The 21,293-nt window shown below is 46.1% G+C and overlaps 1 protein-coding gene across 4 annotated transcripts in view; it reads left to right on the top strand.

Moving 5' to 3' along the window:
* MTR (5-methyltetrahydrofolate-homocysteine methyltransferase) overlaps nucleotides 1–21,293 on the top strand; it is a 133,423-nt gene that overhangs the window by 74,710 nt on the left and 37,420 nt on the right. For all 4 annotated transcript variants that reach the window (XM_086679591.1, XM_086679588.1, XM_086679589.1 and 1 more), the window contains 6 exons: nucleotides 3,731–3,798; nucleotides 4,379–4,499; nucleotides 11,671–11,752; nucleotides 16,839–16,937; nucleotides 18,002–18,077; nucleotides 20,802–20,957. In XM_086679591.1, coding sequence (XP_086535717.1) covers nucleotides 3,731–3,798; nucleotides 4,379–4,499; nucleotides 11,671–11,752; nucleotides 16,839–16,937; nucleotides 18,002–18,077; nucleotides 20,802–20,957 — 602 coding nt within the window. The remainder of the gene's footprint in view (nucleotides 1–3,730; nucleotides 3,799–4,378; nucleotides 4,500–11,670; nucleotides 11,753–16,838; nucleotides 16,938–18,001; nucleotides 18,078–20,801; nucleotides 20,958–21,293) is intronic.

The following is a 21,293-nucleotide window of genomic DNA, read 5'->3' as shown; positions in this document are numbered from 1 at the left end:
AGTTGCAGTAAAGCAGAGGGACAGTGGAAAGGGATGGTGGGAAGAATGGCAGCAGCCATAGAAGGCCCCCCCTCCCCCCCCCCCCCCCCAATGCTTCAGGTCATTTCCTTCAGCTGAAGTTCCCCAGGGCCAGCTGGTTCATCATTCTGGACCTTTAGTGCCAGTCTCTGTGTAGACTACCCTCTTTTTTCCTTCATTGAGCTAATACCTACTTACTTTTTTCAAGATTCAGCCCAGGTATCCCCCCTCCTCGGATGCTTCTAATGGTCATCAGTTTAGGTGACAACACTCCACGTATGTCACACCATATGCATGTTCCGAACCTGCCAATACTTTCTCAGCCCAGATGTGTGGGGAACATCCCTTTTCCCTTGAGGGTGGGGCTGGGGGCGGCCTCTGTCTGGGCTTGCTTGTCCCTGATGGTGAGCAACCACCTCTATGCATCTCAGAGCTGTATTACTCTCTGTGCCTGGAAGGTCAGGAAGTACGCCCCCAATGAATGATTTGTTTGACTGTTTCCCAGTATTCTTAAGACAGGCTAATAAATTGGAAGTTGAACTTGTGTCCCAGTCGCCTCGCCCACTGTTTTCAGAACTCTTCTTTCCTCACTCGTCATGGGTTTTCTCTCTTTTGCTGATTTTTTCTTCTCTGTGCGACCCCCAAATAAGGGGAGTGCTCCAGGGCTCAGGCTTTGGACCTCTTCTGTGTCCTGCCACCCACAGTGGTGCTTCTCAGACTGTCATGTGCCTTCCCCTCCCCTGGGGGTCTTGTTAAAAGACCCGATGAAAGTAGGTCTGGACCCAAGGCTCTGAGTTTCCAGGGGTCACATCCAGGCCAACAAGGCCCGGGACGGCCTTATCTCGTCCAGTCTCGTGACTTTCTAACACCTTGGTGCCAGGTGCCAGGTTCTGTCTCCAGCATGGACCCCTCACCAGAACTCCAGACTCACGTATCCATTCGGCTACCTGAGAGCTCCATTTGGATATCTAAAGAAATCTCAAACCTGGTATTTTGAAAATTTCACTAGTTGCCCCCCTTAAGATGCCCTCTCTGACCTCTGTGCCTACAGTTTCCCCCTTTCCACATTTCTGTCCAGCCACAGGGTCTCCTCAATGTCCTCAAACAAAGCAAGCATGTGTAAGATGTTCCCGAAAGACACACTGCTTAAAACAAGAAAAAGGAATGAGAGCAAGTTGATTCTCGCCATCAGACTGATGATTTGTAATTGAATTTTGAAAATACCATATGACGTTGAACACAGCTTTGAAATGTATGCCGTCTTGTCTCGATTTAAAAAGCAATACGCTATTGTACTTAATTTTGTATGCAACAGTCTATATTTAGTCCTAGTTTAACAAAAGGTGTAGTTACCAGCCTTTCCTAATTTGCTAAAAACAAAAACGTGGTGTCATCTCACTGTTGTTAGGACCTGCCTTCCCACATCAGTAAAATGCACAGCATTTACTCTCTGCTGGGTTAGTGCCGACAAAGCTGAGCGTAGTTACCGTTGATTTGAAATTGTCTTGCTTTTTACTGGGGATTCATATGGGCCAGTTTTTTTTTTTCTTTTCTTTTTAAGTAATAATGGGAGCAAGCTAGAAAGTGAGTATAAAAAGATACATAGCGAGAAGCAAGACTCCTTCCTGTCAGGCATCCCCTCTGACCAGGTGATGGTGTGTCCAGTAGTAGTTCGTTGATTTTCTGTTTTTTTTTTAAATTACTTTGCCTGTTTTATTAAAAAAAATTTTTTTTTAATGTTTGTTTATTTTTTTAATTTTTTTTTTCAACGTTTTTTATTTATTTTTGGGACAGAGAGAGACAGAGCATGAACGGGGGAAGGGCAGAGAGAGAGGGAGACACAGAATCGGAAACAGGCTCCAGGCTCTGAGCCATCAGCCCAGAGCCCGACGCGGGGCTCGAACTCACAGACCGTGAGATCGTGACCTGGCTGAAGTCGGACGCTTAACCGACTGCGCCACCCAGGCGCCCCAATGTTTGTTTATTTTTGAGGGAGACAGAGTGCAAGCAAGGGAGGGGCAGACAGAGAGGGTGACACAGGATCTAAAGCAGGCTCCAGGCTCTGAGCTGTCGGCACAGAGCCTGACACGGGGCTCGAACTCACAAACTGTGAGATCATGACCTGAGCTGAAGTCAGATGCTTAACCAACTGAGCCATCCAAGTGCCCCCAATTATTTTGCCCATTTTAATTGTTGACATTATGAAAGACGTGAAAATCATGCTGTGAAATGCATACTCATGATGAAATTAAATTGTAAAAATGATCACCATGATGGGTGCTTTCTAAATCTCGAATAGAGGAGTCGTACATGGAACGTTGTCCAGGGTGGGAATCCTCTTGAGTTCAGAAAGCGCCTCCTCTATCAATTGGAGCCCCTCCAGTCTTACTGTGTTCCCACAAAGCGGGCCCCTGCACTTCTGCTCCATGCCCGCCCTCCATCTTGTATGTGGCCCTCAAGCCCTTGGGTCAGCTTTTCCTTTGAGTCTCTTACCCTGTCTCCCTCAGTGATTTGCTCCCTGGTTCTGTCTCCCTCTCCCGTGACTCAGTAAGCAGATTCTCATATTGTCCGCTTTCCATGAGCAGGAACCGACCTTCCTGATGATCCTTCACATTGGCTTCCAGCTAGTCTCTCCTGTTCAGTAGGTGTTTACTGAGTGAACTTGCCCAGTGTTTTTATTGGCCTCAATGGCCAAGAGAATGGGTTTTGGTGTCAGATCGTGGTTCTTGTCCCAAATCTACTGCTAATTAGTTGTATGGACAAAGTTGCTTAATGTCTCTGGGCCCTTCTTCAGTAAAATGGAGCCCATGGTGGTACTTGCATCCTGGAGCCGCTTTGAAGGTAAAATGGGATTGATTGTGCAAAAAACTCAGCGTGGTGGAGACGGCCCACGTGTCCACTGACCAGCGAGCGAATAGGCAGAACGTGTGTGTCCATTGTGCTAAGTGCAATAAGCCAGATATAAGGACAAATGATGTATGAGTCCACTTACACAAATGTCTAGAGTTGGCAGATTCACAGGGACCACTGGGAATGGGGAACTGTTGCCAGATGATTAGAGTTGCTATTTGGGGAGATGACCGGGTATTGTGATGGTTGCACAGCACTGTGACTGACTCTGATTAGGGCCGCTGAATTTTAAACTTAATCGTTAGAAGGGTACATGGTATTTTATGTATTTTACTAGAGCTTAAAAAAAATAATAACGTAGGGGTACCTGGGTGGCTCAGTCGGTTAAGCATCTGACTCTTGATCTCGGCTCAGGTCATGATCTCACAGTTCATGAGTTCAAACTCTGCATTGGGTTCTGTGCTGATGGTGTGGAGCCTGCTTGGGATTCTGTCTCCTTCTCTGTGCCCCTCACCAGCTTGTTGTCTCTCTCTCTCTCTCTCTCTCTCTCTCTCTCTCTCTCAACATAAATAAATAAACTTAAAAAAATAATGTAGTATGCCAAAAATAACTGAATCATGTATTTTGAATGGGTGAGTTTTATGCTGTATGAATTCTATGTCAATAAAGCTGCTTTAAAAATCTTAGCCTAGCACCCGGCATGTGGTAAGTACCTAATAAATGGTAGTTGTAGTTGTCATTGTCTATCCTTAGTGAGTCACCGTGATTCCAATTTACATTAGAGGGGTATTTGATGGCTAAGTAAGGCTTTGTCTCTCTTGGGTTCTCCCCAACTTTCTCACCTCTCATTTCTGTACCTCAGAGTTATTGATTTAGGGGTCATGACCCCCTGCGACAAGATACTGAAGGCTGCCGTTGAGCACAAAGCAGGTACTGTGCCTCGGATTTCTGGGCCCTCCGAGTGTCCTTTGCCCTGTGTCTGTCTGTCAGTAAGTGGTGATGCCCCAGCCTATCCAGCAGGTGCCAGCTCCCGTGGGGGGTGGGGGACTGCTTTCACTGTCATTGATGGTGGGGGTCGAATCAGTGAATAGGTGACTTTGAAACTCCTTGCAGCTTGGAAGACAGGGAACGAAACAGGCTTCTTATTACAGGGTTGCATTGGATTTTTTCCTCCACATCTCATCGTCTCATTGTTTTTAATGTTTCCCACCGTGATACGTCCAAGTCTGGGAAATCGTGAACAATGTATTTTATTTGCATGGCTTCCCCCAACTGTGGAAAGTACACTGTTGTAACGTTAAGTTACAAATCCCATTTATTATGTAAAGCAAACAAATAGTAAATCGAAACTCCCCAGTCAGGAGAGATGTCTTAGAATTAGAAATGGGGAGTCGATGTGAGTTAGGTCTTACGGTCTTTATTACAGAGTTGCTAAAATGAGTCTTCCATACTTCTCTGCTTTTGTCTCATCTTCATTCTCACTGTCCTTTCTTCTTTTTTGAAATACTAGATATAATAGGCCTGTCAGGACTCATCACTCCTTCCCTGGATGAAATGATTTTTGTTGCCAAGGAAATGGAGAGGTTGGCTATAAAGATTCCGTTGTTGATTGGAGGGGCGACCACATCGAGGTAAGTCATGCTAATGAGCTCCTTGCTGTCCTTTAGATTCATTTAAATGCCGGTGTTTACAAACAGTGATGAAACCTGGGTTGTTTTTTATTATGCTTAGCTCATCGGCTCCTTGTTCTATAAGCTCACGAGCTGTCAGTCTTCACTTGGACAAGGGCCTGGGCCAGGACACTTCTGCAGCACCCTGTAGGAAACTTCCTCTGTGATCTCCCCGCCCTTTGCCTTTTTTGGGATTCCTTTGGCTTGTCATTGTCTTTTCCTTAATCCTCTCCCCTCCCATTCAGTTCCTGAGATTTCTGTTAAACTCTCCTCTTGAAATCAAGCCAGGTGGAGAAGGTGTATTTTTTGGCACAAAGACATTTCTTGAACTTTAGCCCACTCTCTGTCTTGAAGCAGGTGTCTGATTGAGTAATTACAGGTTCCCTTGAAGAAACTCCAACCTGGAAATAGTTGAGGCAGAAGGCCAGCCTAGCAAGAACGAATCAGAGAATCACCTTGGGAAGTTGTTTCTGAAAGGGGGAACCTTTTGAGAACCTTTGGATTAAACAGTTTAAAGAGGAAAAAGTTCTAAGTTGGTCACATGGCCATTACAGAGTTTGTCAGATTTTTTTCCTGAGGGTCATGATCATAATGATGTTTGGGGGGAAATATGTTAATTATGGGCACTGTTAGACTTTTTATGACATATTCTTTATGCCCCATACTGTTTACTTTGGCAGGGAATAATGCCCAGGGGGAACACTGAACTTGATCCTACACTAGAAATGACTGTGCACTAAGCCGGGTTTTCCAGAAAAACAGAATCTGTAGGTTGTGTATATATATTTTCTTTATGTAGGTTTTATATATCACTTTGTATTATATTATTAATATAATACGTACACAGAGAGATGTATTTTAAGAAATTGGCTCATGTGATCGGGCGGCCTGGGAAGACTGACATCTGCAGGGAAGGTCAGAGGGCTGGAGTCCAGGCAAGAGCAGATGTTGCAGTCTTGATTCCAAAGGCTATATGGAGGCAGAATTCCTTCTTTCTCAGAGGACGTGAGTCTTTCCTCTTAAGGTCTTCAATTGATTGGACGAGGCCCACCCACATTATGGAGCATAATCTGCTTCACTCAAAGTTTGCTGGCTTTTTTTTTTAAGTCTATTTTTATTTATTTTGAAATAAGTAAGTGGGGGAGAGGCAGAGAGAAAGGGTGAGAGAGAAAGAATCCCAAGCAGGCTCTGCACTGTCAGCACAGAGCCTGATGTGGGGCTTGAACCCACAAACTGTGAGATCATGATCTGAGCCAAAACCAAGAGTCAGACACTTAACTGACTGAGCCACCCAGGCACCCCAAAGCCTGCTGGTTTAAATGTTAATCACATCTAAAAATTATCTTTATAGAAATATCTAGATTGGTGTATGACCAAAAACTAGATCATGTGGCCTGGCCAAATTGACACATAAAATTAACCATCATCCCATTTATAATCTGAATGGATTATTTTCACAAGTAGTAACAGTGTTATATGTCATTTATTCACTAAGTACTTTTCATGCTTGAAGGACTCAATAAGGTGGCTGTTGTCGCTCACCTTGGAAAGCTGAGTTTGTTTTTCCCACCAAGGACTTACCCACTAGGATATGTGGCAGATTATTCTCCAGGGATGTGACCAACCGTTGATAGCTGGAGTTTCAATGAGCATAGTCTTGGGTAATTGATTATTTTAACGTGAATATTCATTAGCTTAGTAAAGAGAATGATAAGAGAACTTACAGACCTTTATGAGCATGAAATGCTTTTGGGATCATGGTTGTAAAACAGAATAAATAAATATTTAAAGAAGCAGATGTAACGAAACGTATTATGAGCTAGGTAAATGTGATGTGCAAATTGGAACATTACAAAATAGTCCATTCTCTTATATCTCTTACCAAGTAAAAGCCACCAGATTAAAGAGGTTTTTTAAAAAAAAAAAATATCCAGAGGCAACATAACTACTTTCCTAAGATCCATCATAAGCAGAATTAGCCATCAGTGCCTCCTCACAGTTATAAGCTGGGATATCAAGTTAGAATTCATCAGATTGGAAGTCACCCACTGTCTCTCTGTGCGGTTGCAGAATTTCTGTTCTCGGGGTCTGGGGAAGGGCGCTGGGGCAGCTGGGTCCCCTGACCTGCCAGAGTTCCTTCTTCTCTTTACGAGCTCTGCCTTCTCTGGTTCTGTTCTCTTCCATGCCTGTTGCTGTTTCCAGGAAATTACTTGGAAAATAAAAGCTAGTGGCAGTCCTTCCAGATAACCATTCCCTTCTCCATTGCGGTGCCAGAAACGCCTGTGCAGAACAGATTTCCTGTGCAATCTCTCAGAGCCTTGGTGTAACCCTCCCCCCTTCTGACTCCATTCTAAAGTAGTGACCGTGGGTGAGGCCTCACTTAGCGGTGCGTAATCAGGCCCTCATATTTGAGTAAGCCCTTTGACTGGAATGTCGCAGGCATACAGAAAAGTGCACAAATCACAGATACACAACTTGATGAACATTTACAGAAATGAACCCCCGGTAATACTGCACTCTGGGAACTTTGCTGGGTGCCCCCACCCAGTTATCCTTTACGACAGAAGTAACCACTGCCCTGTCACCGTAGGTTGGTTCTGCCCGCATTTCGGCTTCATATAAATGGAGTCCTGTGGCGTGTACTCTCTTGTGTCCAGCTTATTTTGTGCAGTGTTCTACCTGGGAGGCCCAAAGCAGCGGTTACAGTAGTTGCTGTTCCACTGTGGTGCAATATTCCGTCGTATAATACACTGCGGCTTAGTCATCCATGTGACTGTTGGCAGGTATTGGGTTTTTCCAGTTCGGGGCTGTTTGGAAGAATGCCACTTACTGGGTCATACGCACGTGATCATTGGTGTTAGACATTGCTGGGTAGTTTTCCAAAGTGATCGTATTAATTTACATTCCCACCGGCAATTATGAGAGTTCCAGTTATTCCACACCTTTTTCAATTTTATCCATTTTAGTGGGTATGTAATAACATCTTGGTATGGTTTTCCTTTGTATTTTCTTGCTGATTAATGATGCTGAGTACCTTTTCATGTGTATGTTGGCTGTTAATGCTTTTTAAGTCTTTTTTTTTTTTAATTGGGTATTCTGCCTCTTTTCTTACTGACTTGTACATGTTTTTTGTTTATATTGGACGCAAGCCCTTTATTAGAAATATATATTGCAAGTAGATTCTTCCATTATGGCTTGCCTTTTGCTATCTTAGTTGTATTTTTAAATAACAAAGTTTTTAATTTTCATGAAGTCTGATTTATCAGTCTCTTCCTTTACAGTTAGTGCTTTTTGCATCTCTGTAAGATGCCGTCTACTCCTGGGAGAGTCAGCTTTGCTAGAAGGCATTCAGAGTTTGAATGTCTTAGAAGCCCTCTGAGAGCCCTTATTATTGCCTCCTGTAGACCTGTTGAGAGCTCAGCAGTGTTCCAGTTTTTTCCTTTGCTAACTGTTATTTGAGCAGATGGCAGCTCAGGACTTCCAAGTTGTCATGAAAGAAGATAAGGAGGTAGAACTCCATGGCTCTTGCAGATCTCCGTGGCCTGTGGTGGCATGATAGAATTAGAATTGTACTCCCAAGACATTCACAGTGAGCCTTAAGGCTGTCTGATGGATCCTTGGAGAAGCCGAAAGGACTGTACCGATTAGGGGTCATGTGGGCACGGAAATAGGCCCAGAGTTCCCTTTTGAACCTGTAGCTGTAAGAGAATGGAAAACCGAACATTCTCCTGTCTGTCATGCGTATGGTTTTGTGCCACAAACTAGAATTGACTTTAATGGCAATCTGGCCCTGTTAGCTACATACCTTCTCAAAGACACAAGTGTGGCAGTTAGCTTTTCTAAGTGGTTTAGAGCCAATAACTGCAAAGTGTCTTTTTCAGTTATTTTTTGAGAGTAATGGAGAATTCAGAAGGAATTCAGTGCCCAGAAATAGAGGTAATTTTCCGAACTTAAATATTTTTTAATTGTTAGGAGGGAAGATGCTGAGTGATATAACTGTACTGTTTTCCTCTTTGAGTTGGCTGCAGGGAAGTTCGAAGCTCAGGCCTGGGTGTAGGATTTCAGGGACCCGACTTCTGCGTCTGACCCACTGCTCAGTGTTCGTGCCTTTATTTCCTCTCTCGTTTTTCTCACCAAATTCTAAGGTTTTATTTCTTATTTATTTGTGTGTGTGTGTGTGTGTGTGTGTGTGTGTGTGTGTGTGTGTGTGTGATGCTGCATTTAGGTAAAACATTTTAATTCTGGAAGGATAAGGCATGAAGTAAATGCTTGGAGTACTGGTTCTTTTTCAGTGCTTTTCAAAAAGACCTTCTAAAGTTAACCCTGTCATGCCCATTTGGCAAGTATGGGAGGCGACTAACTGGGTCCCCGGCATTGGTGAGTGACTTAGCAGAGCCAGATTTGAGACTGAGCCTCAGGGGGCTAGCCCCGTGTTGTTGGTTTGTAGGAGGGAAGGAGGGATTCCAACATTATATATCTTTTCAGACTTCAGACAGAAGTCTGCCTCCAACTGGAGAGGGCCGCATAAATGGAAGCTTAGGAGAAAGTAGAATCAATATCATACCGTTTTATAAGGAAACCAGAAGTACTCTTGATGGCCAAGCAAGCACAGATTTAATGGCTGTCCTCATTCGGCTTTGTCATTTTTTTATGCTGGAAAGCAACACTTTGCTTTTATGTGGTGGTGGTAGTGTTTTTAAAAAGTGGAACCCATCAGTTTCTTCTTGGTACCCTTGTCCAGAGATCACCAGTGTGAGAATGGCCGGAATTGCACAGAGAACGCTTGGATGCTTAATAAATACTAATTATGTTGACTTGAAGGTTTAAAACTATACTGGTTCTCTGTAAGAGAAATGTCAACTAAGTCACATTAGGCTTAGTGTTTCCTAGAGGAACTCCATGCAGAATATACATTGAGGTACATTTGTGTGCTTGAAGAACTGACCACCTAAAGAAGAGGAAGCAAACAGTCTCGCTTATATTCTGTTGTCAAATTGGAAGCAGTTTCTTCTTTAAAATTTCCTGGGGCGCCTGGGTGGCTCAGTCAGTTGAGCATCTGACTTCAGCGCAGGTCATGATCTTGCGGTTTATGGGTTCGATCCCTACATTGGGCTCTGTGCTGACAGCTCAGAGCTTGGAGCCTGTTTCAGATTCCGTGTCTCCCTCTCTCTGCCCATCTCCTGCTTGCGTGTGTGCTCTCTCTCTCTCAAAAATAAACATTAAAAAACAATTTTTTTTTAATTAAAAAAACAAAAGTATTCCTACTATTTGAAAATCTACCCCTGGGGTGCCTGGGCAGCTCAGTAGGTTAAGCATTCGGCTTTGTCTCAGGTCCATGAGTTCGAGCCCTGCGTCGGGCTCTGTGCTGACAGCTCAGAGCCTGGAGCCTGTTTCAGATTCTGTGTCTCCCTCTCTCTCTGACCCTCCCCCATTCATGCTCTTTCTCTGTCTCAAAAATAAATAAACGTTAAAAAAAAAACTTAAAAAAAAGAAAATCTTCCCTTTGTAGAATACCAAAGATATTTTCAAATCTTTGGTCCCTGGGCACGCAGCGGACACAAAACACATCCTCGGGACGCAGTGGAGTTGGCGTGGCTGCTTCAGGACCACGGTCTGGTTCTCCCTGCTGCTCTGCGCCCCAACGCCCGACTCTGGAAGAGTCTCTTGCACTCAGTGGCTTAAGCCTGCACTTCCATTTGATGGCTCACTTCCTGTGACTTCTGGCTTCTGTCCCCTGCTTCCTGTCCGTGTGTGGAGATACTTGCACAAAGGGGACAGGTGAAATGTCAGTCTTGTCTGTCTCACTGCAAATGAATTTTTAGTCATCCCTCAGAAGTCTATTAAAAACACACACATACATCAGTCTTCTCATATCCTCTTGGTTTTAAAAATTTCCTCAGTAGTCCAAACTTACTATTAGAACATGTCAGACACTTCAGAGGAACGTAAAGTAAAATTTATTCTCTCCCTTCCCGTCCTCCGTTCCACCTCCAGCCGCTGTGTAACCAGTGTTGACATCTGATGTGTATCTGGTTTTTGCTAAATGTATGGAAACTCCTATGTAAGGTTGGAGGGTTAGGGTGGGTTGAGGGTGGTAGTGTGGTTTTTAAAACACAAACGTACTGTTTGGTATTTTGTTGTTTCCCCACATAGTAGCATAGTCTGGACATTCTTCCCAAACGAAATGCATTTGGGCCGAGAGGGAGAATGTGAAAGCATCTGATGCGGGGAGGAGCTGCCTTGGGGGCGAACGTGGGTCCAGCAAAGACCGGCAGGGATGGCCCCCTCCCTGCCCATCCTGGGGGAAGTATGGCTGCCGCCCTTGACGCGGCACTGCGGCCTGTGCTCAGGGCCCTGGTTTAACCGCAGTCGGGAGGGCACGCGGGTCCATCCTCACCCCTCATGTAGTGGGCCGTGTTCTGTGAGGAAAGAGCGGGTGTGTACCCTGTGCGGTAAGACTGAGTCTCCAGAGACGGCTTACCGCGTACTTCAGTCAGGTCGTCTCAAGGACTGAAGCGTGTTCCTCACCGCTGATGTTCCCGAGTCTGGCAGGAGGGGTTTGGGGCTGAGCCGACGTTAGTAGAAGACTGTTGCTGCTTATGCCTCTCGGTTCCTTCGTGCCAAATTTATTCAGGGTCCGGGGCCCCTTATTACAAGTGCGAGGTGGGGTCAGGGCTGAGGAGCGTGGCCGGTGCGTCCTGGGCCCGCCGCCTTGGGTCTGGTTTCCCGGGCGCCCTGGCTGCCACCCCAGCTCATTTGGGGGAGGAAACGCAGTCTGACCTGTATGGCAGCCAAGGGCAGTCACCTGGGCTGGTGAGCTCCCTCGGTTCAGGCAGGCTGATAATGAGTGCGGCGTCACGGTCTCGTTCCCAAGGGCAGAGAGCTGAGGACAGGGTCTTCCGTGTTTTGTCAGATTTCTCGTAGCCTGAGCCGACAGACCCATGTCTTCTCCCCTTGGATTCCCCGTCTTAGGGTGGGGAGGAAGTCAGTCTTGTTTTACGAGGGACACGTGAAGTTTGTTCTCTGGAAAGCACCCTGTGGAAACACGTTGTCTCTGATGGTTCCAAACAGGGGTCATGTGGGAGCTGTCAGCACTGACGGATATGTTTTTCTTCCTGACCCCTCTTTTTAGAACCCACACGGCAGTTAAAATAGCTCCGAGATACAGTGCGCCTGTCATCCATGTCCTGGACGCGTCCAAGAGTGTGGTGGTGGTAAGTGTGGGGCCTTCCGTTATTTCTGCTATGTGAGGAGAGGGGAAAAGATTGTGTTCTGAATAAGGGGTATTTCCCAAGATGGTCTTTTATTTTTGTCCAGTTCTACTAAAATATGTGAAAGAATGTGCGAGGGCTTGTTAGGATGGTGTCACTGTGGTCGTCTGCATTGCTGGAGGGGGGCCAGGTGAGCGTGTCCTGTGCTTTCAGAGACCGCGTCCGAGTCACCGAGAAGCCCTGCCAGGATCCCTGTGACCTCGACACCAACCCAGAGGGAGAGAGATTTCAGCCACTTACATATATTTACAAGTGTGAACATACATTGTCTTAATTCCATGCCAAGGCTAGAAGGAATGTGGAATTTTTTAAACGACCTGTTTCCAGATAGAAAGACATTTAATCTGGAATGGGCCGGTTGGCCCTACCCAAAGAGAGAAGAACGTTCTCTAGATGTTCATAATCCAGAATAATAGATTCTTCTTCTCGGTGAATGTAATAAACCACTTTCCTGAGTGGTCTTTTAGGTTTTTCTCTGTCACTGAAGCCTAATGTCCTCTCTCATTACGTGTTTCGTTATTTTCATTGACTAAGAGGACATAATAGCTGGAGGGAATCTGAACGACCATGTGGTCCAGTGGTTTCCAAGTTTGTTTTAGTGACAGAAAGCTTGTCTTCCAGCGATGTCTTACTTGGAAGCTCAGTACAGTATGAGTTAGAGCAGCCCCTCCTATCCGTCACCCCACACCTAGTTCTTGAAAGAGCACAGTTTGAAAATTGCTAGTCTATGGGGGCGCCTGGGTTGGTTGAGTATCTGACTCGCTTTCGGCTCAGGTCATGATCTCACAGTTTGAACTCGAGCCCCACGGCAGGCTCTGTGCTGACAGCGTGGGGCCTGCTTGGGATTCTCTCTCTGCCCCTCCCCCACTCATGCTGTCTCTGTCTCTCTCATGTAAATAAATAAAAACTTAAAAAAACACAACAAACCAAACCCGCTAATCTAGTCCAGCCTTCACATTTGTAGGCGAGGAGGGTTACCAAGGAGGGTCTGGGGATTTGTGAAACTATCAGGTGACATGGTGCAGCCCGAAGCTCGGGTGGCCACATTGCCTGAACCGTTTTCCAAAGACATCCTTCCAGATCTGTGAATTTATTTATATGGAGGTTGTACAATAATTGCTAACTTTATTAAAAATCGATAGTGTGCCAGACACTGTGGTGAGTGCTTTCCATGGATTTTTAATTTAATCTCCATGGAGCAGATACTCTCATTATCCATGTTTAGAGTAGAGGAAACAGGCACAGAGAGGTTAGCACCTCTCTTGAGGCCACACGTCCATCAAGCGGTAGGGTAGGGCGTGAAGGCCGGTGGTCTTACTCTCTGCTGCACGAAATGTGCTCCCATTAATGTTCAGTGATTCTTATTAAAAAGAATACAATCATTGGCTCCCAGGCGGCTGAGTCAGTTGAGCATCCAGCCTTTTTTTTTTTTTTTTTTAAGAGAATTATTGTTGTTTAGTTTCTATTTTTAAATTGTTATAAACTTTAATTATTTAATAATTAGCGTGAATAATTTAATATTCATGCATCCTCTTCTGTGAACTGTCAAATCTTACTGACCTCCTTATGAATATTTATAAACACTCTATATACATGACTCTGTACTTTTAATACTGTATGCTTCTTTTGTAGAAAGAGTTTTCTTTTTCTTTTTCTTTTTCTTTCTGTTTTGAATTTACATCCAAACTAGTTAGCATAGAGTGCAACAATGATTTCAGGATTAGATTCCTTAATGCCCCTTACCCAATTAGCCCATCCCCTCCCACAACCCCTCCAGTAACCCTCTGTTTGTTCTCCATATTTGAGAGTCTCTTATGTTTTGTCCCTCTCCCTGTTTTTATAATATTTTTCTTCCCTTCCCTTATGTTCATCTGTTCTGGAGCATCCAATTCTTGATTTCGGCTCAGGTCATGATCTCAGGGTCGTGGGATTCAGCCCCATGTTGGGCTCTGAGCTGGGCCTGGAATAAGATATATTCTCTCTCACTCTCTTGCTTTCTCTCTCCCCTCCTTCCCCCGGCCCCTCCTCTGCTTGCACTTTCTCTCTCTCAAAAAAGAAAAAAAAAAGATACGGTTAAATCAGACTGGAATCATAAAGTCACATTTTTATTTACTCTTGACGTAAACTAATGTGTAAATAAAGTAGGTGTCTCCAAGTTAGTTTCGGGACAGTTTTTGTATTTTACATTTGAATTGTGCTTCATAAGGAGCTTGTATGGAGTTCATAGTTGACTAACCAGTGGACCTCTTTTTAAGGCTTGTTGCTATTTTCAAATGCTAATGAATGACTGAACATTTCTCATACGGAGACCAGGCCCTTGGCCCTCTTCAAGTACATGGTGCTAGCATTGCATCAGGGGAGGACTTTGGCTGGGAGGAACCAGCCTCTGGATTCCATTTTGGGTTCCCTCCTTCACCGTCTAGAAGAGCTAAGCAGTAAGGGCCGAGCTGAGAGCCAGAAGATGAGCGCGGGCACTGGTGCTCCTTATGGGTCCGTCCAGCTGGACCGCCAGCAGTGGTTAGTGCTTCTTGGGTCCAGAGAAGTGGCCACCTTCTGAAATTACTCAGACATAAGTCCAACAGTAAGTTGTTTGGGTTGTCGCTAGTGACGCTTTTCAGGATCAGTGGTGCAGTTTGTTTAGGCCGATTGTTGGTTCCGTGTCTTCGGGCTCAGCTGCGAGACGCATGCCAGCGGCCTGTGCTCTGGGTCACTGGCGCAGGTGTTCGAAAGAGTCCCAAACATGGCAGCGACCTGGTAGTTGGAGCTTTAGACCTCAGGATGCCCCTGCTTTCTTTCCTTTCTTCTTTTTTTTTTTTTTTTAATTTATTTCTGAAAGAGTGCAAGCGGGGGAGGGGCAGAGAGAGGGGGGCCGAGGATCCAAAGGGGGCTGTGCAGCATTGAACCCGATGTGGGGCTTGAACCCACACGCCGTGAAATCATGACCTGAGCCAAAGTCAGACGCTCAACCGATTGAGCCACCCAGGTGCCCCTTCTTTCCTTTTAAATAAACGAGGTGCCAGTATTTAGTTCTTTCTAAATTATAAAATATATTTTCAACTTATTCCCTCTCATTCACTGCTATTGTCACCAAGAACAAAGAATAAAAGGAGGAAGAGGGAAGCTGTGCGGTGTCCAAATGGTTGGCATGAAGACGCGTGACTGGGCTGTGGTTTTATGGTGGAAAGATCATGAAGATTAGCCTGTATAATTGACCACGGACTTGTTTCCATCAAGCAAGTCAGACTGGGCGTGGAGGGACTGGCTTGTCACTTTGGCTCTGGGAACAGGGGGCCCCCCAGGGTGTGTTCCGTCTTCCCAATAGTCGCTGTGGCAGCGTATGGTTAAGTTCTTTGGATGTTTAGAAAAGCAGGCTTTTGCCTTCTCAGAGTCTAAAACCTAGCTGAATGCAATATTGTAAACAATATTTTAAGACACTGGTTGCATGTACTTTGGGGAGCTGTGGAGTAGGCATCCCTTTGCTGTTTTCATTGAGCTCTGCTGGTTTTCCTAAACGGGGACTCCATTGAGCCGAGGTTAATGTAAGGCTGGGAGGTACCCTGTGGTGTGAACACCATTCAGGAGCCTGTTTTTAGGCTCACCGCAAGGGTCTTTTCTGATTAGGCTCCTTAAGAAAGTCGTCTGGCTTTGTACTAACTCTTCGGGGATCGGATTGCTGGTAGAGATGCTTAGAAAAGTCACACAGAATCATAGACACTTAAAGCTGGTGGGCCCTTGAGCCATCGTCCGGCCTGCCTTGCTCAGTTTCACATCATGGTTCTCAGCTTCCCTGCCCTCGTGTGTGTGTTGGGGGGGGGGGGGGGGGGGGGGCGGGGTGGCAGAAGTCCAGCTGGAGGCGCAGGGGTGGGGCGGTGCCTCGTCGTGAATTGATCGTGATCAGGAGCAGCCATTTCTTGTTTTTGAGCTTTGGTTTTGGCTCTACTTCCACCAACTTGATAATGCTGGTCACAAATAATATTTCGCAGATCCTAGCTTTACAGTGTACCGAGTAGCCTCGTATTTGTCAGATGACGGGTTTCTGTTCTTTTCTTAGCCAGTCATAGTTGACTGTGAAGATTAGCCTCATTCCTTCAGCAAGCGTTTAGTGAGGAGGCGCCCTGCACGTGCCAGGCACAGAACTAGAAACCAGGGACACGGAGTGGTTAAGGCGCAGCCCTGCCCTCAAAGGGTTTGTCCTCTAGTGAGGCAAGGAGGTACGTAGACAGGTACTAAAAGCCTGAGGTAAATGCAGTGATGAAGACGTGAACCGGGTATCTTTGAAACACTGAAGAGAGGCGCCTAGCTAGTGTGCTGTGTGGGTCCCCAAGACCACGCTCCCCTTCAGTGATTTGCCAGAAGGACTCACAGAACTCAGAAACACTGTTATAATCATGGCAGATGGCCACGAGTCAGCAAAGGATGTAAAGGGTGGAATCCAAGCAGGACCAGGCACCAGCTTCCTGGTGTCCTCTCCTAGCGGAGTCACGTGGCCAGTGCTTAATTCTTCCACCAGTGATGAGTGTACTGGGGGCATTGCCAACCAGGGAGGCTCTCTTGAGCCTTAGTGTCCAGGGCTTCTGTTGGGAGTCAGTCACGTAGGAGTGCTTTAATGACCTGACTGACCTTAGTAACCAGAGCCTTAGTTACTCCAGAGGTCAGACGGATACAACATGAACAAGCTTCGTCCCTAGTCACGTTGTTAGTTAGCATAGACCATCCAGGGTGGCCCAGGGCTCCATGTAGACGAAGTGTCTCATCAGGCAGGACATTTCAAGGGCTTACAGCTTATCTCTCAGGAACCATGAAGGGTTTTCTTTTGAATGTGTGAGATTTGGACATCCCAGGTCCTCCGAGGCAGCTCTTAACTGCATACCCTGGCAGGATTTCACGAAGCTGGTGAAGGGAGAGGGGATGACGTTGACAAGGGAAGCTTCCTGAAGGAGGTGTCGCCAGCACTGACCAGTGTTGTCCATATTTTATTTATCTCCTTTTGCTCCTCTGTGGTTCTTGAACTTTGATCTTGTGTTTTCAGTGCTCTCAGCTATTAGATGAGAATCTCAAGGATGAATATTTTGAGGAGATCTTAGAAGAATATGAAGAGATCAGACAGGACCATTACGAGTCTCTCAGGGTAAGTGACAAATACCTGCTAGTTTGGGTATTAAACCGATCCTGCATTTTTTTTTAAAACGTGACTTCATTGTTTAAAGGAGGGCAACAGGTTTAGCATCATTTTAGAGAAGCCTTGTTTTCATGTTCAGATCAGAATTCTCTGGTGCCTAAGTTCCTGATAACTTGGGGTTATACTAAAATTAATTTCATCTATTCCACCAAACATTCATTGGGTACACAGTAGGTGTTAGGTGCTGTGCTAGACAGCAGAGCTATGAGAATGAATGAAACAAGTGCAGTGGGAGAACGGGAAGTGAAGCAGCGTATAGAAAATGACTCCCACGGATCCTTGTTCTTGAAATAATGGAAGAAAATGACATTAGAGGGGACCGTTGTCCGCCTCTCTCCCTGACTGCCCAGCACGGACTGTGCAGAGCAGTGTCTCAACAACTGCCCTTCTCTAGATAAGCTTCAGGGGTTCCTTGGAAAGGAGGCATAATCACTCTTTAGAAGTCACAGGAATATTTCTCCCTGGTTCATCTGCCTGTTGGGTCTTGTGCGTAGAGGGGTGCATTTGGGGGGTGGCGAGGCAAGCGAAATGAGACAACAAACAGCAGGAAGAAAAGAGGTGTTTGTGAGATGGTGACCAGCCCAAGATACTGTGGCTGGCGTTCCGCCTCTTAGGTTTGCTCACAGTTGAAAATTTCTTAGTTTTGCCCTCTGGTCCAGGGGGCGGTCAACGGCAGGCCAGATAAGCCTGGCCTCAGGTATTCTAGAAGCACCGGCAGGACACCGCTCTGAGAAGGGCACGGGTCAGCTTCGTATCCACCTATCAATATTTAATGGATATTTATTGAATCTTTACTCTCCATTGTTCTGGTGCTGATGTGAAGCCCTCATATTGGGTGGAAAAAGAAGAACTTTTCAGGATATGAATTTTCATTAATGAAAGCATTTGTGGGTTTTTTTTTTTCCCTTTTCCTTTTTTAAATAAAACTCATGTACTAGCTTTTCAGACAGACTTTCATAGTAGCAGCTGAAAAACTAAGAGTCTCTGACTAAATAACTTCTCTTTTTTCATAGGAGAGAAGATACTTAACGTTAAGTCAGGCTAGAAAAAACGGTTTCCATATGGACTGGCTGTCGGAGGCTCCCCCAGGTCTGTTTGACTGTCAGTTGGAGAAAGGCTGTGGGTGATAATGTGACTGGAGAGACGTTTGCATTCAGCTGTCTGGGAATCAGGCAGCTGGAGATGCTTTATCGTGTCTAATAATGGTGATGAAGGACATTGATGATTGAAAATGAAAGGAAACCAGTACCATTTATGGAGGACCAAACTATGTCCTGAGACCGCTTGGAGTGTCTGAGTGCTTGACACAACCCCGTAGTGAATGTGCTGTTATCCCCGCTTAAATGTGAAAACCCTGAATTTCGGGTAAGAGCCCGAAAGGTTATTGGGTTCTATCCCTGGTCTGCCCCTTCTAACCCACACTCCCTCCTCTGTGCTGTGCTCAATTTCCACCCCCCCACCCCCCCCGCCCCCCAAGCCTGACGCAGGTTCTGGGTGGTATAGTCACTGAGTGGCCTGGGTCACAGGCCAGGCCCCAGGGCCGATGTGTAGTTCTGAGATTGAAGATGCCCTCACACTGAACAGACCTTTAGAACATTCCGGCTAAGCTGGAGCTCCTGTTTCTTGTTTGCTCTCTCCCATTCCCTCTCTGAATGCTTCCCTCTTTCTGTTTCTTTTGTTTTTTTTTTCCCCTTATTTCTAGCCAGCTCTCTTGCCTGATAGAGGTGTTCACGAGGGAGTAAAATATGGAAGATGTTTGACACGCTCAGAGAGGCATGAGATACACACGCACAGCCCATACAGGGTGAACAGGGGTTGTATTCATTGAATCTGTATCTCCAAGGTAATACCTCAGATCCGCTCTCCTTGCTCACAACATCTGTGTTCCGCGGCTCCTTGGCTGACTTGAGAGCATTAAATTGGAAATGTAGGTGAGCTTGGTTCTGATTTCAGTCCTGCTGAGCCCGCTGTGGTTTAGTAGGAGGAATGCCACGTCAGGAGTCAGGAGGCCTGGTTCTCACCCCAGTTTGCCTCCCGGCTGCAAATCACTGACCTTGAGCATCCTGTATCCATGTTCGACCTGATGTGTAAGAAGGAGTCACCCTGTGAAAGGTTGTAAGGATAAGAAAAGATAAACCTTCGAAAAATGTAAATAACTATATAGTCTATTATTTTCTCTTTACCTTTCACTGTGAAATTAGAAAAGTCTAATAAGGGAAGTCCATTTTAACCAAGTCAAACATCCAGACACAGTTCAGTGGGGACATTCCTCTGAAGGCCCACGGTGCCAGGCAGCAGTCGAACGGCCACTCGTCCCCAGTGCGGGGCCTCTGCGAGGCTCTGGACCTGCTGCTTGAGAAGATCGAGGTGCTGACGTACAGCCCTCAGAAGTGTTTTTGAGGACACCCCAGTCTTAGACTAGTTGCAGGAAGTCAGGAAAGGGAGACAGAAGGGTTCCCTCAAGGTCGTTGGCAGTAAAATTCAAGACTGACATCTCTCAGTGACTGTGACAGGGCATTTCTCCCTGCCTTTCTAGGCAAGAGGAGACATTCATCAGGAGGAAATCTGTAGTTTCTTTTATCTGTCAAACGAAGCAACATACTGGAATATGATGAAGAAGTGATTATTCTGAATAGTAAAAACACGACCAGGAACAAATGACAAAGAGCTACTGCGAACATGTGTGAAAAGATAGCGATTTCCAGGCAAGACTCAGCAGCAGCTCGCGCTTTTCCTGTACTCCTGCCTCACGTCCGCCTCTTACTATCTGACGAGACAAAAGTGCTCTTGGGACTTCGGTCCCAAGCACCTGAGATGGGCAGGATGGTGTAAGTTCTCTGACCCTATTTACAGACCAGGAAACTGAGAGCCAGGAAGCTCGTGTGTGGGCATCACTTCCGACTCCGGCCCGACCCCGCTGACCCCGCTGCAGGCAGGGTGCCAGCGTGCTGCTCTTCTTCATTCCTCATCATTATTTAACTCGGGTCCTGTTTTACACTCACGGGGTGTGAAGCACAATATGTCGAACATCCACGAATATTGCCAGCCACCTCAGAAATAACCTGGTGCCCATTTTAAAAACAAAGCAATGCCGGGGCGCCTGGGCGGCTCAGTTGGTTAAGGGTCAACTCTTGATTTCAGCTCAGGTCATGGTTTCACGGTTCATGGGTTCGAGCCCCATGTGGGGCTCTGCACTGACCGTGTGGAGCCTGCTTCGATCCTCTGTCTCCCTCTCTCTCTGCCTCTCCCTTGCTCGTGTGCTCTCTCTATTTCTCAAAAATAAACATTAAAAAAGCCAGTACATAAGTGGTTGAAGCTGCTTGTGTGCCCCTCCCTCCCCTGTACAATCCTGAATTTGATGCCTTGTTTCTGTGCATGTCCTTATACTTTGCCCATATACATGTGTATCAGTGGGAAGTAGAGATTGCTGATTCTTGTTTTCACACCTCTGGTAAGTGGTTTACCTTATGTGTCTCTCTACAGTGGCATTTACTTTAGTATTGTCTCCGTCTGTACAAGTGAAGAGAAACCCAAGTCTTTTCTCTTTGACCAAAGGGCAGAGGGAGGAATTTTTAAGGGCCAGTGTAGACAGCTGTCTGGGAAGGGTAGTTTTATTTAAGATTTACTGCAAAATTTTACAGCTCCCCTCCTTGTAAAGCAGTTCCTGTGGGTGACTGCGGGGGGAGAGAGCGTGGGGCCCCCGGAGCAGTACAGAGCTGGCCCAGGAGGCATGGCACAGACCCCTGCCGTGCGCGTTAGGCGCTTAGCCGCAGGCTGCGGCATCCGTGTGACATCACTACTTCACTTTTACAGTGAAGCCCACGTTTCTTGGGACTCGGGTCTTTGAAGACTACGATCTGTGGAAGCTGGTGGCCTACATCGACTGGAAGCCTTTCTTTGATGTCTGGCAGCTCCGTGGCAAGTACCCGAATCGGAACTTTCCCAAGATATTTAAGGACAAAACTGTAGGTTCGTTCAGCAGACCCTTCCTTTCTGCACTGATACTCGAGACACAGTGTTGGGACTTTGAAGGGGAGAACAGGTGGAGAGCCGAGAGTTCAGATGCTGTGGGAGATGGTTTCTCGTTGTGGTCTAACGTGTGGGGTGTTGTTTACCTCTTCGGTGGCTTGAAGCTGCTAGATGGGTCTTTATGGACTGTGGTTGGCATTTCATTGATCTCTTCTTTAATAAGCCAGGCTCTTTGTTGGGCCCTGGGAATAAACACACCCCTGCCTTCTGGGATGTGGCCGGTAGCTGGCATAGCCAACGGCGATGGGCGGTTCCCACATGGCATGCCGAGCTCCT

This window comes from Puma concolor, chromosome D2 (assembly GCF_028749965.1).
Source record: "Puma concolor isolate L17-30 chromosome D2, mPumCon1.1.hap2, whole genome shotgun sequence".
NCBI lineage: Eukaryota > Metazoa > Chordata > Mammalia > Carnivora > Felidae > Puma > Puma concolor.
The sequence above is the reverse complement of the archived record's forward strand: the minus strand, read 5'-3'. Positions and strand labels throughout refer to the sequence as shown.